General features: G+C 37.5%; 1 protein-coding gene across 11 annotated transcripts in view; it reads left to right on the forward strand.

Moving 5' to 3' along the window:
* Positions 1-7,779: 7,779 nt before the first annotated feature.
* Positions 7,780-24,930, forward strand: part of ARID1B (AT-rich interaction domain 1B) — a 388,366-nt gene continuing 371,215 nt past the window's right edge. For 10 of the 11 annotated variants that reach the window (XM_067542455.1, XM_067542458.1, XM_067542461.1 and 7 more), the window contains exon 1: positions 7,780-10,007. In XM_067542455.1, the coding sequence (XP_067398556.1) occupies positions 8,295-10,007 (1,713 nt within the window). In that variant the 5' untranslated portion in view covers positions 7,780-8,294. The remainder of the gene's footprint in view (positions 10,008-24,930) is intronic. The other variant, XM_067542466.1, reaches the window with a different exon arrangement.

Genomic DNA, 24,930 nt, shown 5'->3' on the forward strand with positions numbered 1-24,930 from the left:
AACAAGTTTATGACAGAGGATTGGGGGAGGGGGCATTTATTATATTATGTAACATCAGTATGTCAAAATCATAATAATTCATGTAAGATATGCCATGTCTGGTACTGTTAGAAAGGTTATAATATGCTAAGTAAGACGATAATACTTTTGTTCATGTGTTATATGTGTAATGGAAGTTATGGATATATTTGATATAGCTGTATTTCAAATTGTGCTGTATGAGACGCACCCTAGACAGGGTGGCGGCAGAATAACAGCCTGCTTAATGGCCCATTGAAACATCCACAGATGCAAGGGGCCCAGGGGGAAAAGCCAGAGGTATACCTGATGAGTCACCAGGACTTGCTCATGTGACTCTAAACTCCATTTTGTTCCTGTAAAATTCCACAGACAGCATGGGATGAGCCAGAGGGTATATAAGGCAAAGGCCTGGGAATCCATTTTGTCTTTCAGTCGGGATTCAGCTTCAGCTACCAACCTACCTCTGGATCAGCTCATCTACAACTGAACTGAAGCTGTGAAACAAAGGATTGTGACCCATCCAAGTACTGGATGTATACCAGAAGGATTATACAAGCCTGCAAACTCCACAATTCTTCTAGAAACCTGATGTATATGGACTTTCAAATCATTTGTATGTATCTGATTGCTTTAATCCTTTAATATTTCTCTTATGGTTTGTTCCTTTCTTTTTATAATAAACCTTTAGTTTTAGTTACTAAAGGATTGGCTGGCAGCGTGGTATTTTGGGTAAGATCCAAACTTACATTGATCTGGTACTGTGGCTGACCCTTTGGGATCAGAGGGAACCTTTTTAGTAAAGAGCATAGAGTTTAAATAACTGGACTCTTTACTGGACCTAGTGGCTGATTGGGAGCCGGAGACTGGAATGCAGTAAAGGGGGCTGTGTGTATTTGTGTACTGGCTTCTTGATAACCAGTGTGGGGAATCAAAAGCACAGTTTGTGGCTGGCTGGGAAGTCTGACTTCAGTGCCACCCACCAGTGCTGGAAGAATCTGCTCTCTTTTTGCAGCCTGCCCTGACCTTGGCATTTTCAGGTGGCTACCCTAGGCACGGAAGGTCACAGGGAGAAATGTTTATTCCCTGACAAAGGGCCTGAGCCAATGATCATTGAAGTCAATGGGAATCTTTCAGTTGTCTCCAGTGAGTTTAGAATCAGGCCTTAAACTTGCAGTGGTGAACAGTTGTGTTCTGTTTACTCTACAGTGTCGTATTTGTTACAGATTGTAAGATTTCTTTTTCTTGGCTGGACGTAGATTGATTATCACACACACTGACAATTTTAAAATCAAAATTGGATGTTTTTCTAAAAGATATGCTCTAGGAATTAATTTGGGGAAGTTTTATGGCCTGTGTGACCAGGAGGTCAGATTAAATCAATGGTTCTCAACCAGGGGTACATGTAGCCATGGGAGTATGCAGAAGTCTTCCAGGAAGTACATCAACTCATCTAGATATTTGCCTAGTTTTACAACAGGCTATATAAAAAGCTCTAGCGAAGTCAGTACAAACTAAAACTTCATACAGATAATGACTTGTTTATACTGCTCTATATCTTATACACTGAAATATAAGTACAATATTTATATTCCAATTGATTTATTTTATAATTATATGGTAAAAATTAGAAAGTAAACAATTTTTCAGTAACAGCGTGCTGTGACACTTTCGTATTTTTACGTCTGATTTTGTAAGCATGTAGTTTTTAAGTGAGATGAAACTTGGAGGTACGCAAGACAAATCAGACTCCTGAAAGGGGTACAGTAGTCTAGAAAGGTTGAGAGCCACTGGATTAAATGGTCACAATGATCCCTTTGGGCCTTGGAATCTATGAATCCATGTTCAACTTGGGTAAGGAAATGTTGCTATATGAACTTTAACTTTTTATTTCCTCATTTTTCTCTTTAAATTAACAATCTTAACTTTGCATTAAGATACCTTTTGGCATTCACATGTTTATAGGTTTGAATCTTACCTGGCTCTAACCTTTTCCACTTCTAGTTAATTACTATCTTTTCCTGGATGTGGCTGATGAGAGTGAAATGATGTACACCTCTATCAATGCACTCCCTTACATCAGGGTTGTTTCACATTATTATAATAATTGTTATTCATATTTACATAGTGATTGCTAAAGACTCTAATTCAAGAAAGGACTTAAGCATGCGCTTACAGTGAGATGTTTACGTGCCCTTTCTGAATAGGAATGCTTTCCTGAATCTGAACCCTATACTCCTAAGTACAAAGTTCTTTAAATCTTAAAAACATTCATACACAGTATAATCCTGACAAGACACACACCCTTTATTCTTCCTATCTAATGTAACATGTATTACAATATTTATACCCAGTTTGTTACTATCATTCAAAGTATAAAGATTCATTTAAAAGATCTTTTTTAAAATGTTAAAAACTAAAAATACTGGGGTGAAATCTTTCAAGCCAACTTTCAGCCTGGAGTGAATTCTTTCTTTCAGATTTAAACTCCAGAAAAAAATAAAGAAAATGCAAGTGCTAAAGCACCAACAGTTATAGTATAAAAAACTCTGAAATAGACAGGATAGCTGCAAGTGGCAATAAGAAAATCTTGAACAATGACAACTAAAATCTGTAACAAAATATAGGGAAAATAAGAAAACAATCAACTTAAGAATGTTTTCTGTGAAGAGAGTCCATGGCATTAGCACTGTATTTTTTGGGAGGTGACAACCTAACTCTGTCACCCTTAATCACATTGAGTAGTATCTTACTTTGCAAATTAGTCCTATTTAAATTAAGTATCTCCCACACCATCTCCAATATTCTTCTGAGGTCTTGTCTACATGAGGGGAAATTGATCAAAATAGTTATTGGGTATAATTTAGCCATTCGGGAATAACTCCCCCATGTGGACAGTATTCTGGAATAAAATCCACAGCTATTCTGGAATAGTTTATTCCTCCATAGGTATACCGGTCAATTTCCCTGTGTAGACAAGGCCTTAATACTATATCTAACCAACACTATAACTCAATATATATAACATTTTCTTTTTAATATATATATATATATAACATATATATATAACATTTTCTTTTTAATGTGATATCAATTTAAAAACAAAAACTTCTGTCTGAGATGTTTTGACTTATGTTGTTACAAATAACACTCCAGCTTACTGTAACTGAAAGGGATTAGTGAAAACTATTATTTATTTATTTCAGTTTCTTTGTGAATTTGACAGCACTTTGTGCATAGTCAGTTTCACTCTTTTCCTTTGTATATCAGTTAGGCCCTGATCCTACTATTGACTACATATGAATGGACCACTAAAGCCACCTGAAGGAAATTGCATTCTTTCCCCTTTTTTGTTTGCATCTCACATAGTAACAAGGGGAGAAAAGAAATTTTAAGTGTAGGAAAATGGGAAACAACAAATGACAAAGGAGATTTAGGGATTGATATAATAATTGAAACACTACTTTCCACTTAAAAAAACCCAAAAAAAACACTGATTAGGTTGACACAATCATGACTTACTATTCCTTTGAAGGGATGCAGGCATTCTCTTACACACCCAAGAAATACAATGCTGTTCCCAAACAATGTATTCTTAGGGTCACAACTCAAATGTCCCTAGATTTCAGAATGAGTGAACCCGGCAGCCAACTATACACTATTATTGCAAAGTGTAAGATTGTTTTGTTTTTAAAAATTGCTCATGCTGTTTCACCAAGATACAGAGCCTCAAGAACTGTTCATTATAAAGGCCTCAGTTCAGCAAAGCACTTAACCAGGTTCTTAACTTTTGCAAGTGAATAATCTTGTAGATTTCAATGGGATTATTCACATGTGTAGAATTAAGAATGTTTAAATGTTTTGGATTGGGACCTAAATCTTGCAGGGAAAAAATTTGTTCCTGTAAAATTTCCCTAATGAAATAATTAATGGTTTTCTTGAAATGAAGATGGTAATATTTTGAAGTCCTTTTGGTTCACAGTCACACAGCCAGAATAAATTGATTAAATTACACGGGATTAATGGTATTTGAAGAATGGATTTTAATCAAATGGCAGAATGTGTCACACTCACACATTTTAGGCTACAAGCTTTTAGTAAACACTGTATACTTTAAAACTTATTAAGATCAGATAGGATGAAATTATTGTACTTTACATAACCAGATTATTGCATATTGGCTGTTACTTGATTGTAGTAGTTCATGCATTCTATTAATTACTAATATATAAAATCAATATAGGTCATAAAAATTAGTGATGTTTCATCACATTTGCTCCATGACTTACAACAGAGTCCCCACCCTGAGCTTCACATAAAGCTAAATCCAAAGCACTGTGCTAGCTGTGTGTGTGTGTGTGTGTGTGTTTGTGTTTTAACTCATAATTTTTTCTTTTAGGGTCTGATCTATGTCCCACTGAAGTCAATGGAAAGACTTATATTTATTTCAGTATGATCTGGATTGGGCCTTTAACTAGTGAAAGAAGTAAATGATAATTTAATAAGTCTGAATTTTTAAACATTTGCTGTTTGTTTTTTCCCCCATTAAATCACTGCAAATCTACAATAACTAGAATACGAAGAAATACGGTGAATTTGTGAACTGCATTACCTAGATGGGTAGCGGAATTAACTAGAAAACCAAACTGTTAAACCCAAACAGGGACTTTATGTAAAATAATTTTGCAGAGTACAGTGGGTAGCGGAGTCAGATACAACAAGCTCTTGAACCTCTGGTGGGGTGTAGAGTCTTAACTCTAACTGAAAAATCGAACCCCAAAACAGAATAGTTACTTTTCCTCCTTATTTAACAGTAATAAGACCTTAGCACTGTCAAAAATTGGCTTATTCTCTATATATCTGTATATTATGACCTTTTATAACATTCAAAAACCACTGTTCTAACCAAACTAAAAGATGGCTACCTTCATGCTGTGAAATGTGTATGGCTTTCATACTGGACCCGCTATACAGAGATGTCTTGGGAATCTGTACAGATGTCATAATCAGTGTAATAAAACAGTAAATTTAGAACACTATATTGTTAATCCTGGAAAAGCATCCCAAATACAGGAGTTTTACATTTATCAGAAAAATCAACATTCAGTATATTGTAGAGCAATAGTTTATGAAAGAGAAATTATGTTAAATTAATATAGGTTTATAAAAATAATTCAGTTGAAATATAAAGTTGAAATCATACATTTGTAGTATTAAAAACTTGATTTCATAATTTTGTAACAGATACTGTGCATGACAATTACAGCTTTTTACATTGTATGTATATATATTTATCATTCATACAACAGAGAGGGCTTCTGGAAAGGATAATTTGAATTTAACATACACTACCACTCATCAACTGAGCAAAGATGATACAAGGTATTTCAACATTATTTGTGATCCTAAAAAGAAACTGAACCATAGTTGCTTTGTGTTGTGCTTCACTTGCACAGACTGCAGTGCCTTCTGTCTGCTTTAGGGTGTGGCATCTGCCATTGGGGAGGATAAACTGGCATGTGTTGCCTTTTATAGCAGACTGATCTCATTGTGTTGAGGGCCTCTATTTTATAGCCTTAATTTCAATCTTTTAGCTAAATTGCTGAAACAAGTGTAATGAAAAAGACTCAGTAGTATAAACTTTTCATTTTTCGAGGTTCATCATTTTCCCCAGGAAAAATATTTTAAAAGTAAATTTGCATTATACTTCATGGCTTATTTTTCTGTTCAGAACTAGTGAAATAAGTCAGAAAGTATTGAAATGCTCAAGTGAGCTACATTCAATACATCTTATCAAATTTGTAAATATATATATTTATGCTTGAATATAAATGCCTAAAAGCATAAATGTGTAATTGATTTTATATTTTATGTTAGAATACACATATAAATAAATATGCACAAGTAGACATCTATATTTTTATTTGCATATGCAAGACTTCAAAAAAAATCAACCTATGTGGTTTAATGTGTATAATTAGTGTGCGTTTGAATAAAGAAAAGAAGAAAATCCAGGAGAAAATGTCAAAAAGGCTCACTAACAAAGATGTACTATTCTCTTGGCAAAAGCTGATGAATGATTTGGCATGAATTCATCTTACAGTTCTGTGACTCTCTCTTCTACAAAGATGATATACCCCCTTTTTAGCAGTTTGCATAGAACTGCAATTTGTTGTTGTTACAGACTGTAATGACCCTTGGGTACGCACCTGATTCCCCCCACTAGAATTACTCGCTGATTTTTTTCCACTCTATGGTTTTCTATTAACTATGAAGCATTTTTACACTTGCACAGAGTACAAGAAAAGGGAGAGACAATTGAAATAGAAGTAATATCAACATGTAGTTGAAGAATTTTGAGACTTTTACAAACTAGATCCATACAGGAAAATCCTAATATTTTCTTACTTTGCTTTACAGAAAAAAATTCATTGGACATTGGGCTTACATTGTTCACACATCTGACATGCCTAGTCTGTTTTTTAATGTTTTCACAATGTGAATAAAAAAAAAATCTTCCTACTCATTACATCATCATTCATGAAATGCTATGTTTTATATTCTGTCAGTATTAGCAAATCTATTTAGTGAGCTGAAAATCTGAAAATGCTGCTATTTAACAGAATTTAATAAAATATGTATTTCAAATAATCTATTTTAGATTCCTATTAAATTGCCTAAATATTATTAATATCCTATCTTCGTTGTGTCCATAGTAGAATATTTTATCTTTCAAATGCTTTTATTAGCTTAATGTGGTGTTTGGCTGTTATATTTGCACAGACCAAGTTATTACTTGTATTAAGACAGTTATTTAAAAAATTCACTACCAATAGCTGCTGAAAGCTGCTATATAAATACAAGTCATTAGGAATAAAAGTTGCTTTGATCATATATTGTATTTTACGTTACTACATTTTCATGAGTGTCTTGCATATACTAGAAATAATGTTGTTTGGGGATACAATTATAGGACTGAAAATGTTTCACTTTCCTTGGGAGCCCCCTTGATCTGCATATAAATACACAGAACATGTTCCAAACAGCTCCATATGTAATGCTTACATTAAAAGCATCATTAGCACAAATGATCATTAGAATTTTGAGACAGCTGGACATTACAGATGATTGCAAAAATGCCATTGCTGCAGAATTTTGTGTTAAATTTTACAAACCACACCACTTCTTTTTTTAAAAGTATTGTTATTTTTCCACAAAACAGTGTGCAGGCAGTACATTTTAGTGTCATAACATTTGAAAGCTTTTGATCATTACATACTGACTTGAGAAACAGAGTGTAGATTTGAAAGTTTGACCAATTTATTTTTAGTCCAATAAAATCTATTACCAACAATGTGTTGGGTTTTCTCCCTTTGTCTACTGAACTAACGTGATGAGTGTCTACAGTCCTCATCCAAAATACATATGCAAAGAGCCAAATTCATCCCTGATGTAACAATTTTTACTTCAGTTAAATTACATCAGAGCTGAATTTGACCCAGTGATGCTTAGTTGGCTTTTTTTGGCTAAGATCATTTGTAACATCAACTTAATATTCCATTCTGTAAGGAAGACTATAACCTGCACTTGCAAGGGAGTGACTGATAGATTTCTTCCATCTCTAACCACTGTAATTGTTGACGAGCAAAAAATACAAAAGGGGAGAGTGCATCCTTTTGCATTAGCAGAAGCAGCTGCCCTGGTTCGGAGCTGTTGAAGGTTGTAATGTGCGTCTCTCTCTGACTCTCTGAGTGTGCCACCGCTAAAACTGCAGTAGGAGGAGGAGGGGAAAGTCCAGTCCGCGTTTTCCAAGTGCACAGGAGTAATCAGAGAGAAGTGGATAATAGTTGTTAGAGCTCGCTCGCTCTCTCTCTCTCTCTCTCTCTCTCATGCCATGCTGGGCCAGATAGGCTCAGTCAGACGTGTATTTACCCATATCCGGGTTAGAGAGGAAAAGAAAAAAAAAAGTTTCATTTAAACCTGAACAAAAAACTTTCAACATGAAATCACACAGCAGGAACAGGCACAGACCGTAAGGCATTCTTACCATTTCTAACTCAATCACGGACTTGGGGAGGGGAATTTTTGTAATTTTTTGTGTGTGGAAGGATCAGGAGAGGTTACTGTTTATTCAGATAAGTTTATTTCCCCCCGTTTCTCTTTTTGCCCCTCTCCTCTCCTTTGCCCCCTCCCCCGTTTTGCTTTTATATATATATTTTTTACTGTATTTTGAGGGAGGTGTTGGATTTTTTTTCTTTCGGACTGGCAATGTTGCAATGATCATGGCCGCGCAAGTAGCAGCGGCTCCGGCGGGTGCGAAGAACAACAAGGGCAAAACCCCGAGTTTGCCGGGCAACTTGAGCCAGGATCTCAGCTCGGGGGCGGCAGCGGCCGCAGCGGCCGGGGGAGCTGGACCGGGCTCCATGCTGGGGGTCGGAGATGGGACTAACAGTAGCAGCAGCAGCCTGAATAATGTAGATCACCATCTCCTCCACCACCATAATGAACTGAACATGGCCAATAATGCAACTTCTGCTGCCGCCGCCGGTAATAACAACAACAACGCTAGCAGCAGCAGCTCCTCTTCGGAGTCGGCTCTGAAAGAAGGTGGAAGCTCATCGGGGTTATCTTCTTCTTCTTCTTCCTCCTCCTCCTCCTCCTCTAACCCGGGCTCGGCCATGGAGACGGGGCTGCTCCCCAACCACAAACTGAAAAACGTTGGAGGCGATCATCTGGCTGCGCCTCCCCACCACCACCATGCCCACCACCCCCATCACCATGCCCACCACCCCCATGCCCACCATCACCACCATGCACTACAGCAGCAACTAAATCAATTCCAGCCGCCGCCTCAGCACCATCCGATGCAGAATAACAACAGCTTCGGCGGCGGCAGCAACAACAACAACGGCGGTGGCGGCGCTGCTCAGCCCAGCGCAGACATGGAGCAGCAGCAACATGGAGGAAAAGACAGTGTTTTGGGAAATCAGGCCGAGCCGCCGCCGCCGCAAATGCTGAATAAAGGGGGCGAGGAGGAAGAGCTGCCCAGCAAAATGGGCGAGCAGATTGGCGGCCGCTACGATCACCCCAGCCTGGGACCTTTGCAGCAGCAGCAGCAGCAGGCGCAGCCCCAAAGCGCTGGGGGCGGCGGCGGCGGTGGCGGCAATAGTAGCCTCGGCAGCAGCAGCGGCGGCGGCGGCGGGAGCGGGGGAGGCGGCGGCGGCGGCCCCTCCGCGGTGGGTGTCTCGGAGTTTAATAGCTATTACGGCAACCCGGCGGGCCCTGCCAGCAGCGCTACAGCGAGCCGAGCCGGGCCTTGCTTTGATCAACATGGCGGACAACAAAGCCCCGGGATGGGGCTGATGCACCCCACGGCGGCCCCCAACAGCATGGACCCCCTGCAGAACTCCCACGAGGGTTACCCCAACAGCCAGTACAACCACTACCCCGGCTACGGCCGGCCCGGCGGCGCCGCAGCAGGAGGAGTGGCGGTGGCGGCGGCGGCAGCCGCGGCGGTAGCAGGAGGCGGCTATGGGAGCTCGTCCTCTGGCTACGGGGTGCTGAGCTCCCCCAGGCAGCAGGGCAGCAGCATGATGATGGGCCCCGGCGGAGGGGTCAGCCTTGGCAAGGCTGCTGCGAGCTCTGGGGCTGGAGGCTTTCAGAGATTTTCCGGGCAGAACCAGCACCCGTCCGGGGCCACCCCTACCTTGAACCAGCTGCTCACATCCCCCAGCCCCATGATGAGGAGCTATGGCAGCAGCTACCCTGATTACAACAACCCCAGTGCCCCACCACAGCAGCAGCCACAACCCCAGGCAGCAGCGGCAGCGCCAGGAAGCCAGCAGGCAGCAGCGGGCATGGGCATGGGCATGGGCAAAGACATGAGCTCCCAGTATGGATCTGCAAACCCAGCCTGGGCAGCAGCACAACAAAGAGCTCATCCAGCTATGAGCCCTGGAAGCACTGGACAGACCATCAGCAGAACCCAGGTAACCCCCAAAACCCAGAACACCCCAAAAAGGACACCCCCATGTATATTTTAAATGTGTGTCGAGAGCAGAGGTTCTCAAACCTTCCAGACTACCGTACTCTTTTCAGGAGTCTGATTTGTGTTGCATACCCCAAGTTTCACCTTACTTAAAAACTACTTGCTTACAAAATCATACATGAAAAGGAGTGTCATCGCACACTTTTACTGAAAAATGGCTCACTTTCTCATTTTTTCAATATAATTATAAAATAAATCAATTAGAATATAAATATTGTACTTATATTTCAGTGTATAGAGCAGTATAAATCATGTTTATGATATTTTAGTTCGTACTGACTTCACTAGTGCTTTTTATGCAGCCTGTTGTAAAACTAGGCAAATATCTAGATGTGTTGATCTACCCTCTGGCCCCTGATTGAGAACCACTTGTTTAGAGCTTAGTTTCTCTCCAATTTACTTTTTTTCCCCCTCTGGGCCATCTCAACTACTTGCTGCCTCCATAATAGGGCTGGTAAGGTATAGTGTAGGACTCTGACTAGATTGGAAGCATCAGACAGATGGTTTCACTGTACAAAATTACACTATTTGGTTGCACAATTGAACAGCATAAAGTTTTTCTCCAGTTTAAAATAGAGATTTGAAGATACAAGGCCCTGAGGGAAAGCAGTTTAGGATGAGGAGGAAGGCGCTTCTTTTGTAACTACACTGTCAGGTCCTGGAAAATAATGTTGACTGCCTCTATTAGAATTTTTCTAGACAGTGGTTTACTTTGGTACCCTTTTAGCAAATTAGTTTATTGCTGATGAAGTTACTGTGTTGAAATCCAGCAAAAATACAGTCAGGTTGCTTTTGCTATTTGAAGTGTGGGTGCCATAATCATGAAGATTAATTTAATAGGCATTGAGGTGCATTAGATACCGCAAACTTCATGCATATTTGGCCAAAACATGAGTTGTATGTAAATAAGTGTTTCTGATATTTAAAGTGAATATGATACACAAATATTATTATTCCCTTTTTGAAATAATCCATGCTTTGAAGGAGAGACTGGAAGAGGCCTTTATTTAAATAGATCCAGGTATTGAGACTCTACTTGTTTTAACTAATGTATGCATCCCTGATAACTTAAATCCAATAAATTGCAAATCAATATCAGATCATTGTTGGATTATATTTATATAGATTGCTTGTTTGCTATCATCAAATTTATAGAGGTTGGTTAGGAAATAATCTGCACTCTTCCTGTTTCTTGCTAACAGTCTGAGCCTAAAGAGTGACTTGATCTCCTTTGCAAGGTTTGGAATTTGAATTGTGGAGGTAAACTGGCTGTAATAGTCTCCAGACAGCTGCCTCGGAGTTGACATCTAATCTGCCATCTGATTGGCTCCTCTCTCACCATTGGGCATTTAGCACTGCTGATGTAAATAGAAGTGCTGAGCAGTACAGTCACAAAAATTCTTGCCACAAATAATAACTGAGCAGTATCGCTTGCAGATGCAAAGTTAAACATTGTTAGAAGAAGCTGAAACAATGAGCAATCATATTTATGCAGTGGAGGTTTCATGTGCTTCAACAAAAATTATGCTTGTGACCAGTATAGTGAAAAGCCAGTGGCATCTAATTTATTTTTTTAATTCAGTTGTTAGGTGATGGTTTTCCTGGGTGTTGATTTTAGATTTAATATATTTTTATTTTGATAGCAAATCAGACTTCAGACAAAAGTATCTATAATAGCATGGCTTGGATGAGGATTCAGTAATTTAAAGTGGTATTTATTTAAACCTTTATTCCTCTTGCTAAACATATTTTAATGTAAAAATGTGCAAATTATTAAACAAAATTAGATATTTTTGTAATTTAATCTTAATTTGAAATTCATCCTACATTCTCAGTTTATTTTGATGTCTAACCTTTACAATGGTTATAGCCCTGTGTGTGTATGTTGGGTTTTTATTAATTTGTGGTATCCTATATCTGAAGATATATAGCATATCATACAAAAAGGAGAAGCAGCCATTCAAACGATCAGTGATATTTTTTATCACTATTATGAATCCAGATATTTAAAATAATCTGTTTTTACATTTGAATTGTGGGGGGGTGGGAAGATGTATCCGGAATCATTTTTATTCTAATTATTTTTGTATACAAATATATAATACGCTTATGCTTGAATTCTCCATAGGAAAGTAAACTATGTTTAAAAAGGAGTGATAATGCCTTCAAATTTTGTGGGGTTTCTTTCCCCTCAACAAGATTTTGTTGTTAAAAACTGCTCAACCTTTTAATAGGTTTTAAGAATTAGGACTAATAGAAATAAGTACAGATGTATGCTTTTTGGGGTACTAGTCAGTTGTTGTATTTTAGTGTAAAAGAAATTTTAAAACGAACATATACTAGAGCAGACATTGGTTGTTGTAGTGAATGATGAACTGACCTTAATAATGTGAACCTTTGACCGGCTGAAAATGTTTGTCTATTGTTTACAGACCATTACTGTAGTGTTTTACTTTCTCTTGCATTTTTTTCCTTGCTGTTTCTGATGGGAAATAAGAATTTAATGAGTATTAATTTTTTCCTCCTTTTTTTAATTTGGACTGGTAAAAGGGTCATAGGGAACTGTAAAATAGTGAAGCTTCACATGCATGACCTTCCACAATTAATTCAATAAGATTTGCGTTGTCAGCTTGCTTTTAAACATAGGTAGTTTAAAATTTAGAGCTTTAAAAGCTAGGAAAAAATGTATTGGGACAGATGTAGGCACGTGTTACTTCAGAGTGCGATTTTTTTTTTTTTTTTTTTTTTATAATGGCAGAAGTTGAACAAGATTTTTTGTATCATAATTGAGACTAAATTCATTGTCTTCAGTATTACCCTTATTAATACTTTTTTATATTTATGGGTCTATGTCTTGTTCCACAGTTACACATTATTTGTTTCATTTTGGTGTCATATGATATACATATAGGATATGGTTATAAGAAACAGTGTAGCAAGAAAGTGTTTTTTGAAATTTCCTACAATGTTTGTAATAAAGAGAAGTCATTCATTAATAATATTTTTGTTCCTTTTTAATTACAGTTCTACTGTGTGTGTCATCTGACCTGATGGTAAAATAAATGTTGCTGGATTAATTTTTTTAAAGGAAAATAGATTGTATTGAGTAGAAAATAATTATTTTTGTTGCTGATACAATTATTTCTTCCATATATAAATATATATGTATATAATTTTCTTTTGGTACCTTGTTTCAGTAGGTATAGAAATTGTACATTTTTTCTAATAAATGAGATACAGGAAAGGTTCTAGCATTTGAGTGTAGTGTTTCTTTGATTTGTTTTTTAAATATTCTGCTGCATATACATATACACACACACACTACTTATGTGTTTTAGTGTCAGTATGCTAATGATGATTCTAAACATATATATAAACTATTGCTCTGTGAACAATGGGCTATAATACCTGAAGCAGCATGGTGAGGACTTTATTGCCTATAGGAAGGTACTTTTCTTAGTGAGCAAGGCAATAGATTCCCACTATGAACTGAAATTTCTGCCTATCTAATCTATTAAATCGTTTAAAGAAATTTTGCTTCTGCTACATTTAAGCTACTTGCCTGAAACAGAGATGAGACATGCAGCTTGAAGAAGAGTCCTCTGATTGCAGAAGAAAAGAAGAAGCACAAATATTCAAAGCAACTGGATACTGTTAATGGTGCAAAATTAATTGGTTATGAATAGTAAGTACTATGGTATCACAGTTAAGGGGAAACGATGACATCTCATCAGCCATTTTTGTATTATTGATCAGTTAATTGATGATATAGTTCAAATATTTGTAGTCATATGACCCTATTCATTCTATATTTTGAGCTGCATTCTAGGGGTTTAACACACGAGAGCGAGAGAGATGCACAAGTTCTGCACTGGCTTTCTCTGTGTGTGTCTATATAAAAATATATGCATATATATCCCTTTTAAGAATTTTCTGGATTGCACTTGATTCTTACCAGTTGTTAGAAAAAATCAGTGCAATGGAACAGCTGATTTGTTTCTTTGAAAATTAGTAGGTTCTCTTACTATAGGAATTTTTTTCCCATAAACTCAGAATGGGCCTCAATCTGCAGCTCTTCTTATGCCAATTGCATTGCCTCTAAGTGGGAGTGTTGTCTGAGTAAGGACTACCAGTTTGGGCCCTATGTTTGGGGGCTGTTAGACAATTGTCAGCATGGTGCATAGATTCTCAGTACATTAATGGGGGAATAGACATCCTTTCCCTGTGCGTTTATTCGCAGTTTGCTGTTATACATTCTCTACCTAAAAATAGCAGAGAACAGTAGTGTGAATTAGTGGTATCTTTTTGTATTGTGAGTATATATTTGAGAAATTGTGGTTTGGTGTTCACTTATTGGTTTCTGTAGTGGTCATTAAGCTTACAAATTGAAGAATAGGACTCTGTGTATCGGGTACAATAAATAAAAGTGGTGCATACCAGTATCCTGTATTACCTCCCTCCTTCACATTAGACTTGTACAACTGAATAGTCAATTAATGTGTTTCTGGCATTCTGATCCAAGTCTGTGGAAAGGAAAGCTAATGTTTACTTGTTGCTATATTTTTATTCTGAGATGCATATATACTTAAATTTTTTGAAATTGCCAACTGGACTGATTGTTAATGGTCAAACATAGGTTACCTGATGTTCTCATTTGAAATACAATGTTTTTTTAAAAGTCACTTAAAACTAGATTAATTCTGATGAGTAAAATAAGTTTGAATGATAATCGAAAGTCCTATTTTTCTTTTTTTATTTTTGTGCTTGCAAAGCATATAATTCAGCATAGGAATCCTGAAATTCTCACCAGTAATATTTTAAGAGACAGTATTTTATTTATACTTCGGTCCACATAACTGTCCTCAGCTTGCTAGGACATGGATACAGTCTTGCATTTCAATATCTTTTTAAAATGTGCCATTTATCAGGAGGCTTTAAAGATTCTCTGTGGATATGTAAAGCAGTGTTACTATACTCACTGTGCATGCATGCTCGAGGCTTGAGAATTTCAGCTTCCAGTAGTATTTAGATGTGGTAGGCTAACTTGCCGGAATATGTTTCGGCATCGTGATTATTATAATACTCAGATTTTGTAGGGGGGAGCATATTTACATAGTACTAAATAATTTTTTTGATAAGAGCGGGTGAGGCCTTAAATGAATTAAAACTTAAATTGCCAATATACCTTGATGGTTTTCAAATTTGTTTTGAAAACTAATCTAAAAATAATGTGGGTATCAAGCCTCAGTGTGGTGTTTCTTCATAGACACTATTCAGGTAATAGAAAAGGAAAATTACTTCACGTGTGTATAGTTACCTTGAATTCTAAATAATAATGCCTGTATATCAGCCGTCTGTCTTGCACTGTTTTATGATTATGCCCTTACTGATGTCTGTGCAAAACCTTAATTTTGTATGGGTGTCACTGAGGACAAAATCTGAGATAATATGGGTTGAACAGGGGTATCCTGAAGGCATATTTTGGAACTTCCATTTCTGATGATGTAAAAGGCAGAAGGAATCCTGTATGACTTTGAGTCCATGGTGAGTTTATGGGGTTGGCAGGTAGAAAAATGAAGTGTAAACTGAACAAGCTTGATACAGAAATCAGTCAGATACAGTGTATATGGTATCCCATAATGCCATTTTACAAGTTACTTTTTAGACTAAAATCACACTTTTAATTGATGGTACAAATGCTGTAACTTGAAATTTGATGAAAAGCCTGACCCAGAGAGTTTTATGTCCCAGACAATATATGTCTCTTCAAAAGGAGGCTTTTATTTAATGAGGATTTAGAAGAAAATCTTGAAGCACTTAACTGCATCCACAGCCATCTCATTTTTAAGATGGGATGCAGATGAGTTTTCCTTTTTTCCCCCTCTACCTTCAATTCTGCCTTTAGAGGTTCCAGCTTTTTGTACATACCAATCACACAGTTATGTCTTCTTTAGAGCCTCCTTTATATGGCAGCTTCACTTATCTCAGCAATACATCACCTTAGATACCTTTCTATCCAACAATATTCATATCTTCTGTTTAAAGATCCTTGGTCATCTGACCACCTCTGCAGATGTTTAAAAGAATGTAAACCCATCTTGCACAGTCATTGTTGTGGAGACAGTGTTCAAGGGTTTTGCCTTTACATCTTTATTAAAATTCTTGTTGAATCTTTCTTTGGCATCTTTGTGTGTACTGGAAATGCCTTACCTTGACGTGTATTGAAAAAGCCAGCTATTTTACCTAATACAAAACAGAAATGATAGTGGGGTAAGACTACTACTAAATTTCTGAGGAGAAAGTCTAATCTTTGATATGGAATTTAGTTCCTGGTTCCCCAAATATTCCAGGGGAACCATATTCAGTATAGAGTTATCAGCATTTGGTGTACCCTTGATGTAGTGTCTTGCAGTTAAAACATAGTGGTTTTGGCGGCAGCTGTTAGTTAGGAATGATTGAATGTCTGTAGAAGGATGCAACCCATTTACCACTTTCCATTCTCTCTAATTTGGGCATTACTGGTCAGATAAACTTTTGCTTCTGGACTTGGTAAACAGGGTTTTGAGCACAGAAATTAATTGTTGCTCTTTTTTCTGCGCCTCTGTCTGCTCTGCTTTGTTTGACTTCTCTTATGCCAATAAGAAAGCCTGTTCAGACTTAGTGCACATTACACCACCATGTAGACAAGCCCTATGTGGATGTGGTTTCTAAGTGCACCACATGTTGTTCATTAATTGTTCTGTGTAGATTCTGCTTGTGCGCACTAAAGGTTTCCTGATGCGCTTTTTAACATAGCGCTGTCTAAAACAGCGCTATGTTAAAGTGCATTAGAAAACCTTTGGTGCACACCCAACAAAATCTGCATGCACCAATTAATGCTCAACACACTATTTTAGAAAGCATGCTCCTATAGTGTGGATTATTCCATCGTGTAGACAAATCCTTAGGAAAATATTTGATTTGTGGTTAGGTTAAGTGTTCTTATAATTAATTGTTTATAAAGAGATGAAATTGACAAGCTTTAGATCTTCCAAGACCCCTTTGCATAAGTTGTGATGTTTTTGATATCATCCATCTCTGATGGCAGTGAAAAATTTTTATCCAAGCATCTGCTAAGAAAAAACTATAGACAATTTGATATTAAAATATACTCCATTGGAAACTAAATATAACTGGGGTTTGTTTCTTAGTTTTTGTTTACAGCATTTGTTTCCTAAAAATAAGGGAGAGGGGAAAATTTTGTCTGGTAATTGTCCAATCATAAAATTCAATTTTTAGGGAAAATTTTTAATTATTGTATTACTGGTAGAGTTCTTTTAGTCCATTTCCCTTAATCTTTGTGTACAGGATGTTTTTTTTCCCCCAGAAAACTGTTAACTGTATTTAAGCACCTTCCTATGCAAAAGCATATCTCTCATTTTGGGTGTTTGCATTATATTCACAGGCAAAATTATGTCATATTATAAGTATTAGAACTGTTACATAACTGTTGTTTGAATCAGTCTAATTGCCCTATAAAATCCAGGGTTTTGATTACACAACTAAAACACTATTTGGTCCCATCTTAAACAAGACCGAACTATGTTGTGAGACAGACAGACGGGACTGGATTGTTACAAAACAGTTGTATATTAGCCTATGCAGAAAGGGCCTTTAAATACAGTTCTGGCATGGTTCTTGGTGTGAGGCGATAAGGAAGATCTGGTTAGAAAAACTCTGCAAGCAACCACCATTTTAAAACATGGGGTGTGTTGTTAAAGTTCCGTTTCCCATGTGGACATAGTCTAATTCAGTGTGGGCATAAGCCAGTGCAATCCCATTGACACTAGTGGAATAGTGCTGACTTACATGAATAGTGAATTTGGCCATTTTGACTAAGTTGTATAGCTTTAGAAAGGTGGCATTAAATAGGGATGGAATCATGAATCCTGAATTTTATTCTAACTCTCCACTGACTGTCTCAGGAGAATTGATTTAACATCAGTGTGCCTGAGTTTCCCCAGGTATAAAAAGATAATATTTACTTGCTTTTGTGAAGTGCTTTGAGTTCCTTGAATAAAAGGTGCTATTTTAATGTAAAACATTATGCAGTTATATATTAACATAATTCAATCAGCCAATATAAACAGTAGTCATATCTTGCAACAAGAGGAAGAGAATGGGTTGGGGACTGAACTCTTTCCTTTCTTGGAAAGGATCTGAGACCAGTTGTTCCACATAAATTGATTTTATTAGTTGATTAGATTGTCATACTAATTTATTTGTAAGTGATGTACTGAACATCAACGCTGAAAATTTCTTTTGAAAACAAGACAAGTTGTAGTTCCTAAATTGCATTCTTTTAAGGTTAAAAATAGAGTTAAGGAGGTTTGTTTTGACAGCATGTAAGGAATTGTCTTGTTTTATTTGAAACTTATTGATTCAAATGGAAATATGGATGGAGCTGTGTATTTCATGTGTAACAATTTGTATTGTGAAGGCTTGAGTATTCTTTGTTTATATGAAATACTAAGTATTGAGGCTTTACCTTCAGTCAAGGTTGTTTGCAGAAAATAGTTCTCCTGCTTTTCAGATCCTACTCAGTACTCCTTACTTAAGCAAATCTCCTGAGGTTTTTTTAAAAAAAAAAAAGTGTGTGTGTGTGTATATTTTTCCAATGGTTTTCAAAATATTATTTTAAAATGATAGTTAAGTCAGTATCAAATACAAAATTACTTTGCATGACCTATAAAAAAAATAAATATATTTGGCACCGGAATTGAGCAAACTTCAATAGAATACTAGCAATGAAAAATTAATTTTGCTTGCCAGATTTAATTTTATTTGGTAGTTCTTCTATTAAATGAAAAGATGCAATATATTTTTGTGGCATAAATAGTTTCTTGCTTTCCTATGTTTAGTGGAGATGAAATCAGCAGGTAATATATAGTTAATAGTCACTTGGCTGTAAAGGTTATATTTACTGTTAAAATATTTTTTTACCTGGCTTCAGGAATGTGTATCCTAAAATAATGCTAAATACAGTTTATATTTATTCACAAGTAGGCAATGTAGCCAAAGAAAGTAGCCTGGAATCTGGAGTTGATTCCAACTGCGGTATTTTGTATTGTGCGTAAAAGTTTCACACATGAAGCAAACTAGTTAGTTTGTATGGCATCACATGATCAAAATATTTTCCCTCAGTCACTGCTGCCAGAAGCTATCTATTGCTTTTCAACAATTTCACTTGTTGGGCACCACGCCAAGATGTTTAAGACAGCCCCTTACATGAACTGTTCCATTCTTAACCTCTTTGACTGAAGTGCCATGACCTTCACATATGTAGATTAGCCATGTGCTCTGTGAATTGAAACTTGCTGCCTCAGGAAGAAAGGGTTTTTCTTTTTATTCCTCAGGGAATTTGACAGCCATTCATCCCTGACCTGGGCAGAGGTAATGCAAGGAAATTGGATTCAAATGGAATGCATATAGATAACACACAGAGGCAATATATACAGACAAGCAGCTTTTTTACCTTGTAGAGAATGGAATAATTCAGTGGTACAGATAAACTGCTGATATAGATGCTATGAAAAACAAGTGTAAAGAGATAAGTTTGGGGAATATTTTGTTTATTTTGAGTGGTAATTCTTGACTTGATATTTGTTTAGCTGCACCTCCTAACAAGATTTTCTTTTTTATAACCTTTTACTGTTGTTAATTTGAACCTTATTTTTCTCCCCTTTTTTACTTTCTATGCAGAATCTGATTTTAAGTATTAGGAAATTTGAGTCATTTAAAGATTTTTTTTTTTTTTTTTTTTATTGGATCTTTTAATTTTCAAATTATAAGCATTACCTTCCACACACAAAAAATAGGATAGTCTACCACCAATGAAGAGATACATAAGCAATCACTTTTTCTTAAGAATCGTTTTCTCTCTGGTCTTTAAAACATGAAATTAATGTGTATTGTATAATTTGTGATCTCAGCCGCATGCATGCTATACATTAAATTTCCTGTTAATCAGCCTTAGCTGGTACAGCACAATAGAAATCTCTGGGATTTTGGCTGATTGCACATATAGCTCAAATATATTTTACCGCATTATGAAAATATAGTGCAATATGCAGCCATGGACCGAGATCCCATTGTTATAGGTGCTGCCTAATCATGTAACAAGTTCCTGCCCCAAATCTCTCAGAAGTTTGGATGCATATCCCAACCCATGGGCTACTCTCCTGTTCCCTGTGACTGATCCATCTCCAGGACTCTGAAGATTCTTCTTACCTAGAGTTCTTTATTTATAGGGGGAAGGCCTTGTAATCTGTTAAAATCATTTGGTGTGTTCAGGAAAAGGTGGTGTATCCATTTACCTCTTTGGCATTTTCCAGGAGCACTGCTGTCTGCCAGCCTTGTTGTGGGTTGGGTTGGCTCAGGGTTCTCCCCTATTATATTTCCATTTCTAGGGAGTGAGAGACTTAATTTGCTGATTTGTCTCCATCTGTCTCTTTCCTTTTCTTTCCATGGTTGTGCTGTTTGTCTCCTTCCTGAGAGATTTTTCCATCCCCCTTTGTCTTTCCTAAGTTTGTGTCTCTGCATTTCTGTCCCCACTTCTCTCATCTCCCCTCCCCTTTGAAATTAATGGGAATGATGTGTCCCTTCTCATACTCCAAATTTATGATCCCAGCCCTCACCCCTTTGGAGTGATTGGTTATGTTAGGTGACCACACCTACTCAACCCTGCCATGGCAGAATTAAGCAAGGATGGGGTAATGAGGCTGTCTATCTAAGAAGAATATGGCTTGTGACTGTTCCTGAATCCCTTCCTTCCTCTGTACTACAGGGGAATCATCAGGAGCACAAAAGTGGCTGAGATACAAAATTATTTTTTTGAGGGAGGACATTTACCACCTAGCCTCTTGCATAACCCAACATAACCACCTCTAGCGGTGGGAGGTCTTAATTATGTTTTAGAAAAATCCTCAGAAAGCAGGAGTCATAGTCCTTGACATTTCACTATGGCAGGTTTTAAAAGCATAACTGGACTCGGCCCATATGGGTCAGTTGGTAAGTCTGGGTTTCTGGGGCTGGTTCTGTGCCCTGGACTGGCTATGACAGAGTGGGGATCAGAGTTTTAATTGAATGTTCTTCAGGATGTGGCAGTTGAAAAGGAAGTGTAGTACAAATAGTTAACTGTGGGTAGTGAGAGAAACTTGATAGAAGTATATATCTGTGAAAGTATGAGTGGGGATTAAGACTTGGAGAAGACGAACAATGGAATGAATATAGAGAGAAGGAAGAAGAAAAAGGCAACAAGAGGAGAGTGAAACAAAAAGCAAGGAGAAATAGATGTAGATGTGAAAGGGAGATATTCCATTTTACCAGAAATGGCAGTCTGTCCTTCATCCCTCTTGTCTACATTTGCCTTAAGGAGAGCTGGGAAAGCCCCAGTTTCCCTTACCTAACGTAGGAAAATTAGGAAAAGGAGTGGGAAGGGGGGCAAGGTATTGAATCTGGAAATAAGTAAAGAAAAAACTGGGGATGAGAGGAAAAGACTGTTGCATATTTTCATTATTATATGAATTCCATCATGTCCACAATATGCTATGTATTGTCTTCATGTGCATGGACATACCCCCAGAAGTTAGGCATTTAAAATATTATTTAAAAGCGTATCAGGTTTTTCAAGTTTCCATGGTGGACACCTGGATTTATTCTCCACTTTCTCCTCCGCATCAGATTTGGAATTCAGAACCTTAAGCAAAGTCAGTTTCCTCCTCTCATTTGCCCAGATTGTGCAAATTGGCCAAGAATGTTTGTTTTCCACCATTCTAACTTTCCTTTGAGACACTAGTAAATTACCACAATGCATGGAGTATATTAAGAGGCATTGATTTTTCTAGCTTTACAACTCATCCACAACCAATTTCTGCTTACAATCAGAATTTCTTCCTAGAGCTCAAAACATTTCCATTGGACCCTTTAAACAGTTACTCTTTGGTCAAATAACAATGAAGAGTTACAAAGACAGTTTCATCCCATGGTCTATTTCCTAATCTGCCTCAGATTCCATGAATTACTTAATATATATTTCCAAGTCTCTGAAAGTTTATTTTTGGAAAAAATACAGATTTTGATCTCTTCTTTTTGTATCGTCTCTGGCTTTCGGGAAAGGCTTTTTACAAGTACAGTCAAACTCTTCCTGTCTTGCTCACGGAGGCTGGATTGATGGTGTCAAGAGAAAATTAGAATTTTTTTTTTTGGTCATCTATAGGATTTCTCTTCTGTTATTAGAGCTCTTAAAATCAGACAGTGTGATCAAAATGTTTTGTCTCAAAATGCTCATTGATTTTTTTTTTCCCCCCCTCATTCCTCAGGAGTTTATTTTTGTAATGCGTTTGACTTTCCAAATATTAGAGTCCTTTTTTTGTCTCAAAATGCTCAGGATATTTGTTGTGTAGAATATTTACTCATCTTTTGGTGTGAGGTGTCTAGTCATACCTTGCTTATCTTTTGTTAGTTGTTACAGTTATGGACTCTGGTGATTAAGTGCAGTGCTTTCGTCATATTTAATAAATGGTCATTTACATCACTTGATTGGAGTCCTCCTGAAGAGGAGGAAGAGTAGAAGGCTGGACTACAGAGTGGAGCTGGCTACAATATTGAAACACGTGGCTAAAAGAAATCTAGCCTTTTGATATTTCTATATTTTGGCATTTGATCTTTCTTGAAATCTGTAGGCCAAGGTGACATTGCCATAGAACAGCAAAATTGCCCCAAACAAGTTGGGAAAACTAAGCTAAATTTCTCTTTCCAGAAGTTAGGATAAACATCGTCTCTGGTGCCTGCCACACTGTGTCCATCCCTTTCCTCTTTTTAAATCCTTTCAGTTTCTCAAACTGTCATTCTCTGCTGAGCAGTCTGTAGCATGTGTTGGCTGTCACTTTCAGATTCAGTGCTTGGGAATATGTGAGGAATCTTGAATGTGTTTGAATTTTTTTTAGCTCACTATTCAGACATTCAGCAGAAGATCTAGACATCTCTTTTACAGAGTAGGCAGCTTTTCTTGACTCCCAAAGTTCAGAGATTGAGCTCATGGTATTAAACCTTTCAGGGATAGGAGGCCAGCAAGGAAGGAGCTGAAATAAGTGAATGTCGTCCATCTCTAACCAGTGTAGAATATTCATTTGTGAACAGTAGCAAAATATTATTAAATTAATTTGAAATATGTGCACTTTGTGTGGTATCAAGCTAGAATCTGTCAGACCGCTTTTGTGGGACAAGTGTGTGTGGGTATTACCTTTCATTGGACCAACTTTTGTTGTTGAAAGAGAAAAGCTTTTGTGCTATACAGAGCTGCTCTTCAGCTTTTGTGGGGGTTTTGTTTTGTTTAGATAAATGTTAATTTTACATTTCTATGCAGCCTTTCGCACAATATCTGGGCACTCAATAATAATACTTTGCACTGCTATAGCTCCTTGCATCAAAAACTCTCAAAGCACTTTACAAATATTAATGGGTCTAACCTCTCAACACTGCTGTGGGGAAGGGAGTTATCTCTATCTAGCAGATGAGGTGAAGTACAGAATGGGCAAAAGCCTGAGCATCCAGAACTACTGGGCTTGTAAAGGTGCTCAGTGCCTTTGAAAATCAGGCTCTAGAGCAGTGGTTCCCAACCTTTTTGAGTGAAAGCCCCACTAGTTAACACTAGGTAAAACATACACTCCCCCTCCTCTCTACCTCCTCACTGGCCATAAACATAAACTGCTTCTCCACTTGGGCGGGTGCTGGCGGGCTGGCCGAGACTGCTCCAGGCCCCCAGCCAGCTTGAGGCTGCTCTACTCTGGCCGGGCACCCAGCCGGTTGAGGCTGCTCTACTCTGGCCAGGCACCCAGCCGTTGTCTTGGGGCTGGGTGCAGCTGCTCTCTGCTGTGGCTGGCGTTGGGCTATGGGGGACTGCTCCTCTGCTGTGGCCACCACGGAGCTCAAGGCTGCTGCACGTGGCCTGCGCGGGGTCAGGGGGCTAAATGACCATTACTGAAGCCTCACGGACCCCCTGTAATCTTTGGCATCCCCAAGGAGATTGTGCACCCCAGGTTGGGAACCGTTGCTCTAGGTGACTTAACCAAGGAACACGCAGAAAGTCTGTGATAGAGATGGCAACAGAACCCAAATCTCAATCACAATTCACAAGGCCAACCTTCTTTTCAGCAATATCTTACTACAGTAGAACCTCAGAGTTACAAACACGACGGGAATAGAGGTTGTTCGTAACTCTAAAATGTTCATAACTCTGAATATTGACTTAATAAAACTTTGAAACTTTACTATGCAGAAGAAAACTGCTGCTTTTAACCATTTTAATTTAAATGAAACAAGCACAGTTTCCTTACCTTGTCAAATCTTTTTTAAACTTCCCTTTATTTTTTAGTAGTTTATGTTTAACATAGTACTGTGCTGTACATTATTTGCTTTTTTTTGTGTGTCTCTCTCATACCTGATTGTGTACTTCAGGTTCCAAGTTAGGTGTGTGGTTGACTGGTCAGTTCGTAATTCTGGTGTTCGTAACTCTGTATAACACTGAAATTTATGTATGTTTTGGTTTTTTATTAAATGGATGATGATAGCTCTTCAAGCTTGAAAAGAAACTGGTTTTAAAAAAAAATTCTCCCCTCTTTTTGTAATAGCCACTCAAACATACCTTTCCCTACTATTTTTTCCTCCGGTTTTAAATTTTTACAATGTGTTTTTAACAGTGATAATGATACTTTTGTTTTTTAAAATGCAGAACACCACAAGATGCATACTTGCAACTTTGAAAATATTGGGCTGTTTTCTGATGAATTTACTTCTGAATTTGTGTACATAAAATTTGGGATTTG

The sequence above is a fragment of the Emydura macquarii genome, unplaced genomic scaffold, assembly GCF_026122565.2.
Source record: "Emydura macquarii macquarii isolate MOO-44397 ecotype Brisbane River unplaced genomic scaffold, CSIRO-AGI_Emac_v2 contig_705, whole genome shotgun sequence".
NCBI lineage: Eukaryota > Metazoa > Chordata > Testudines > Chelidae > Emydura > Emydura macquarii.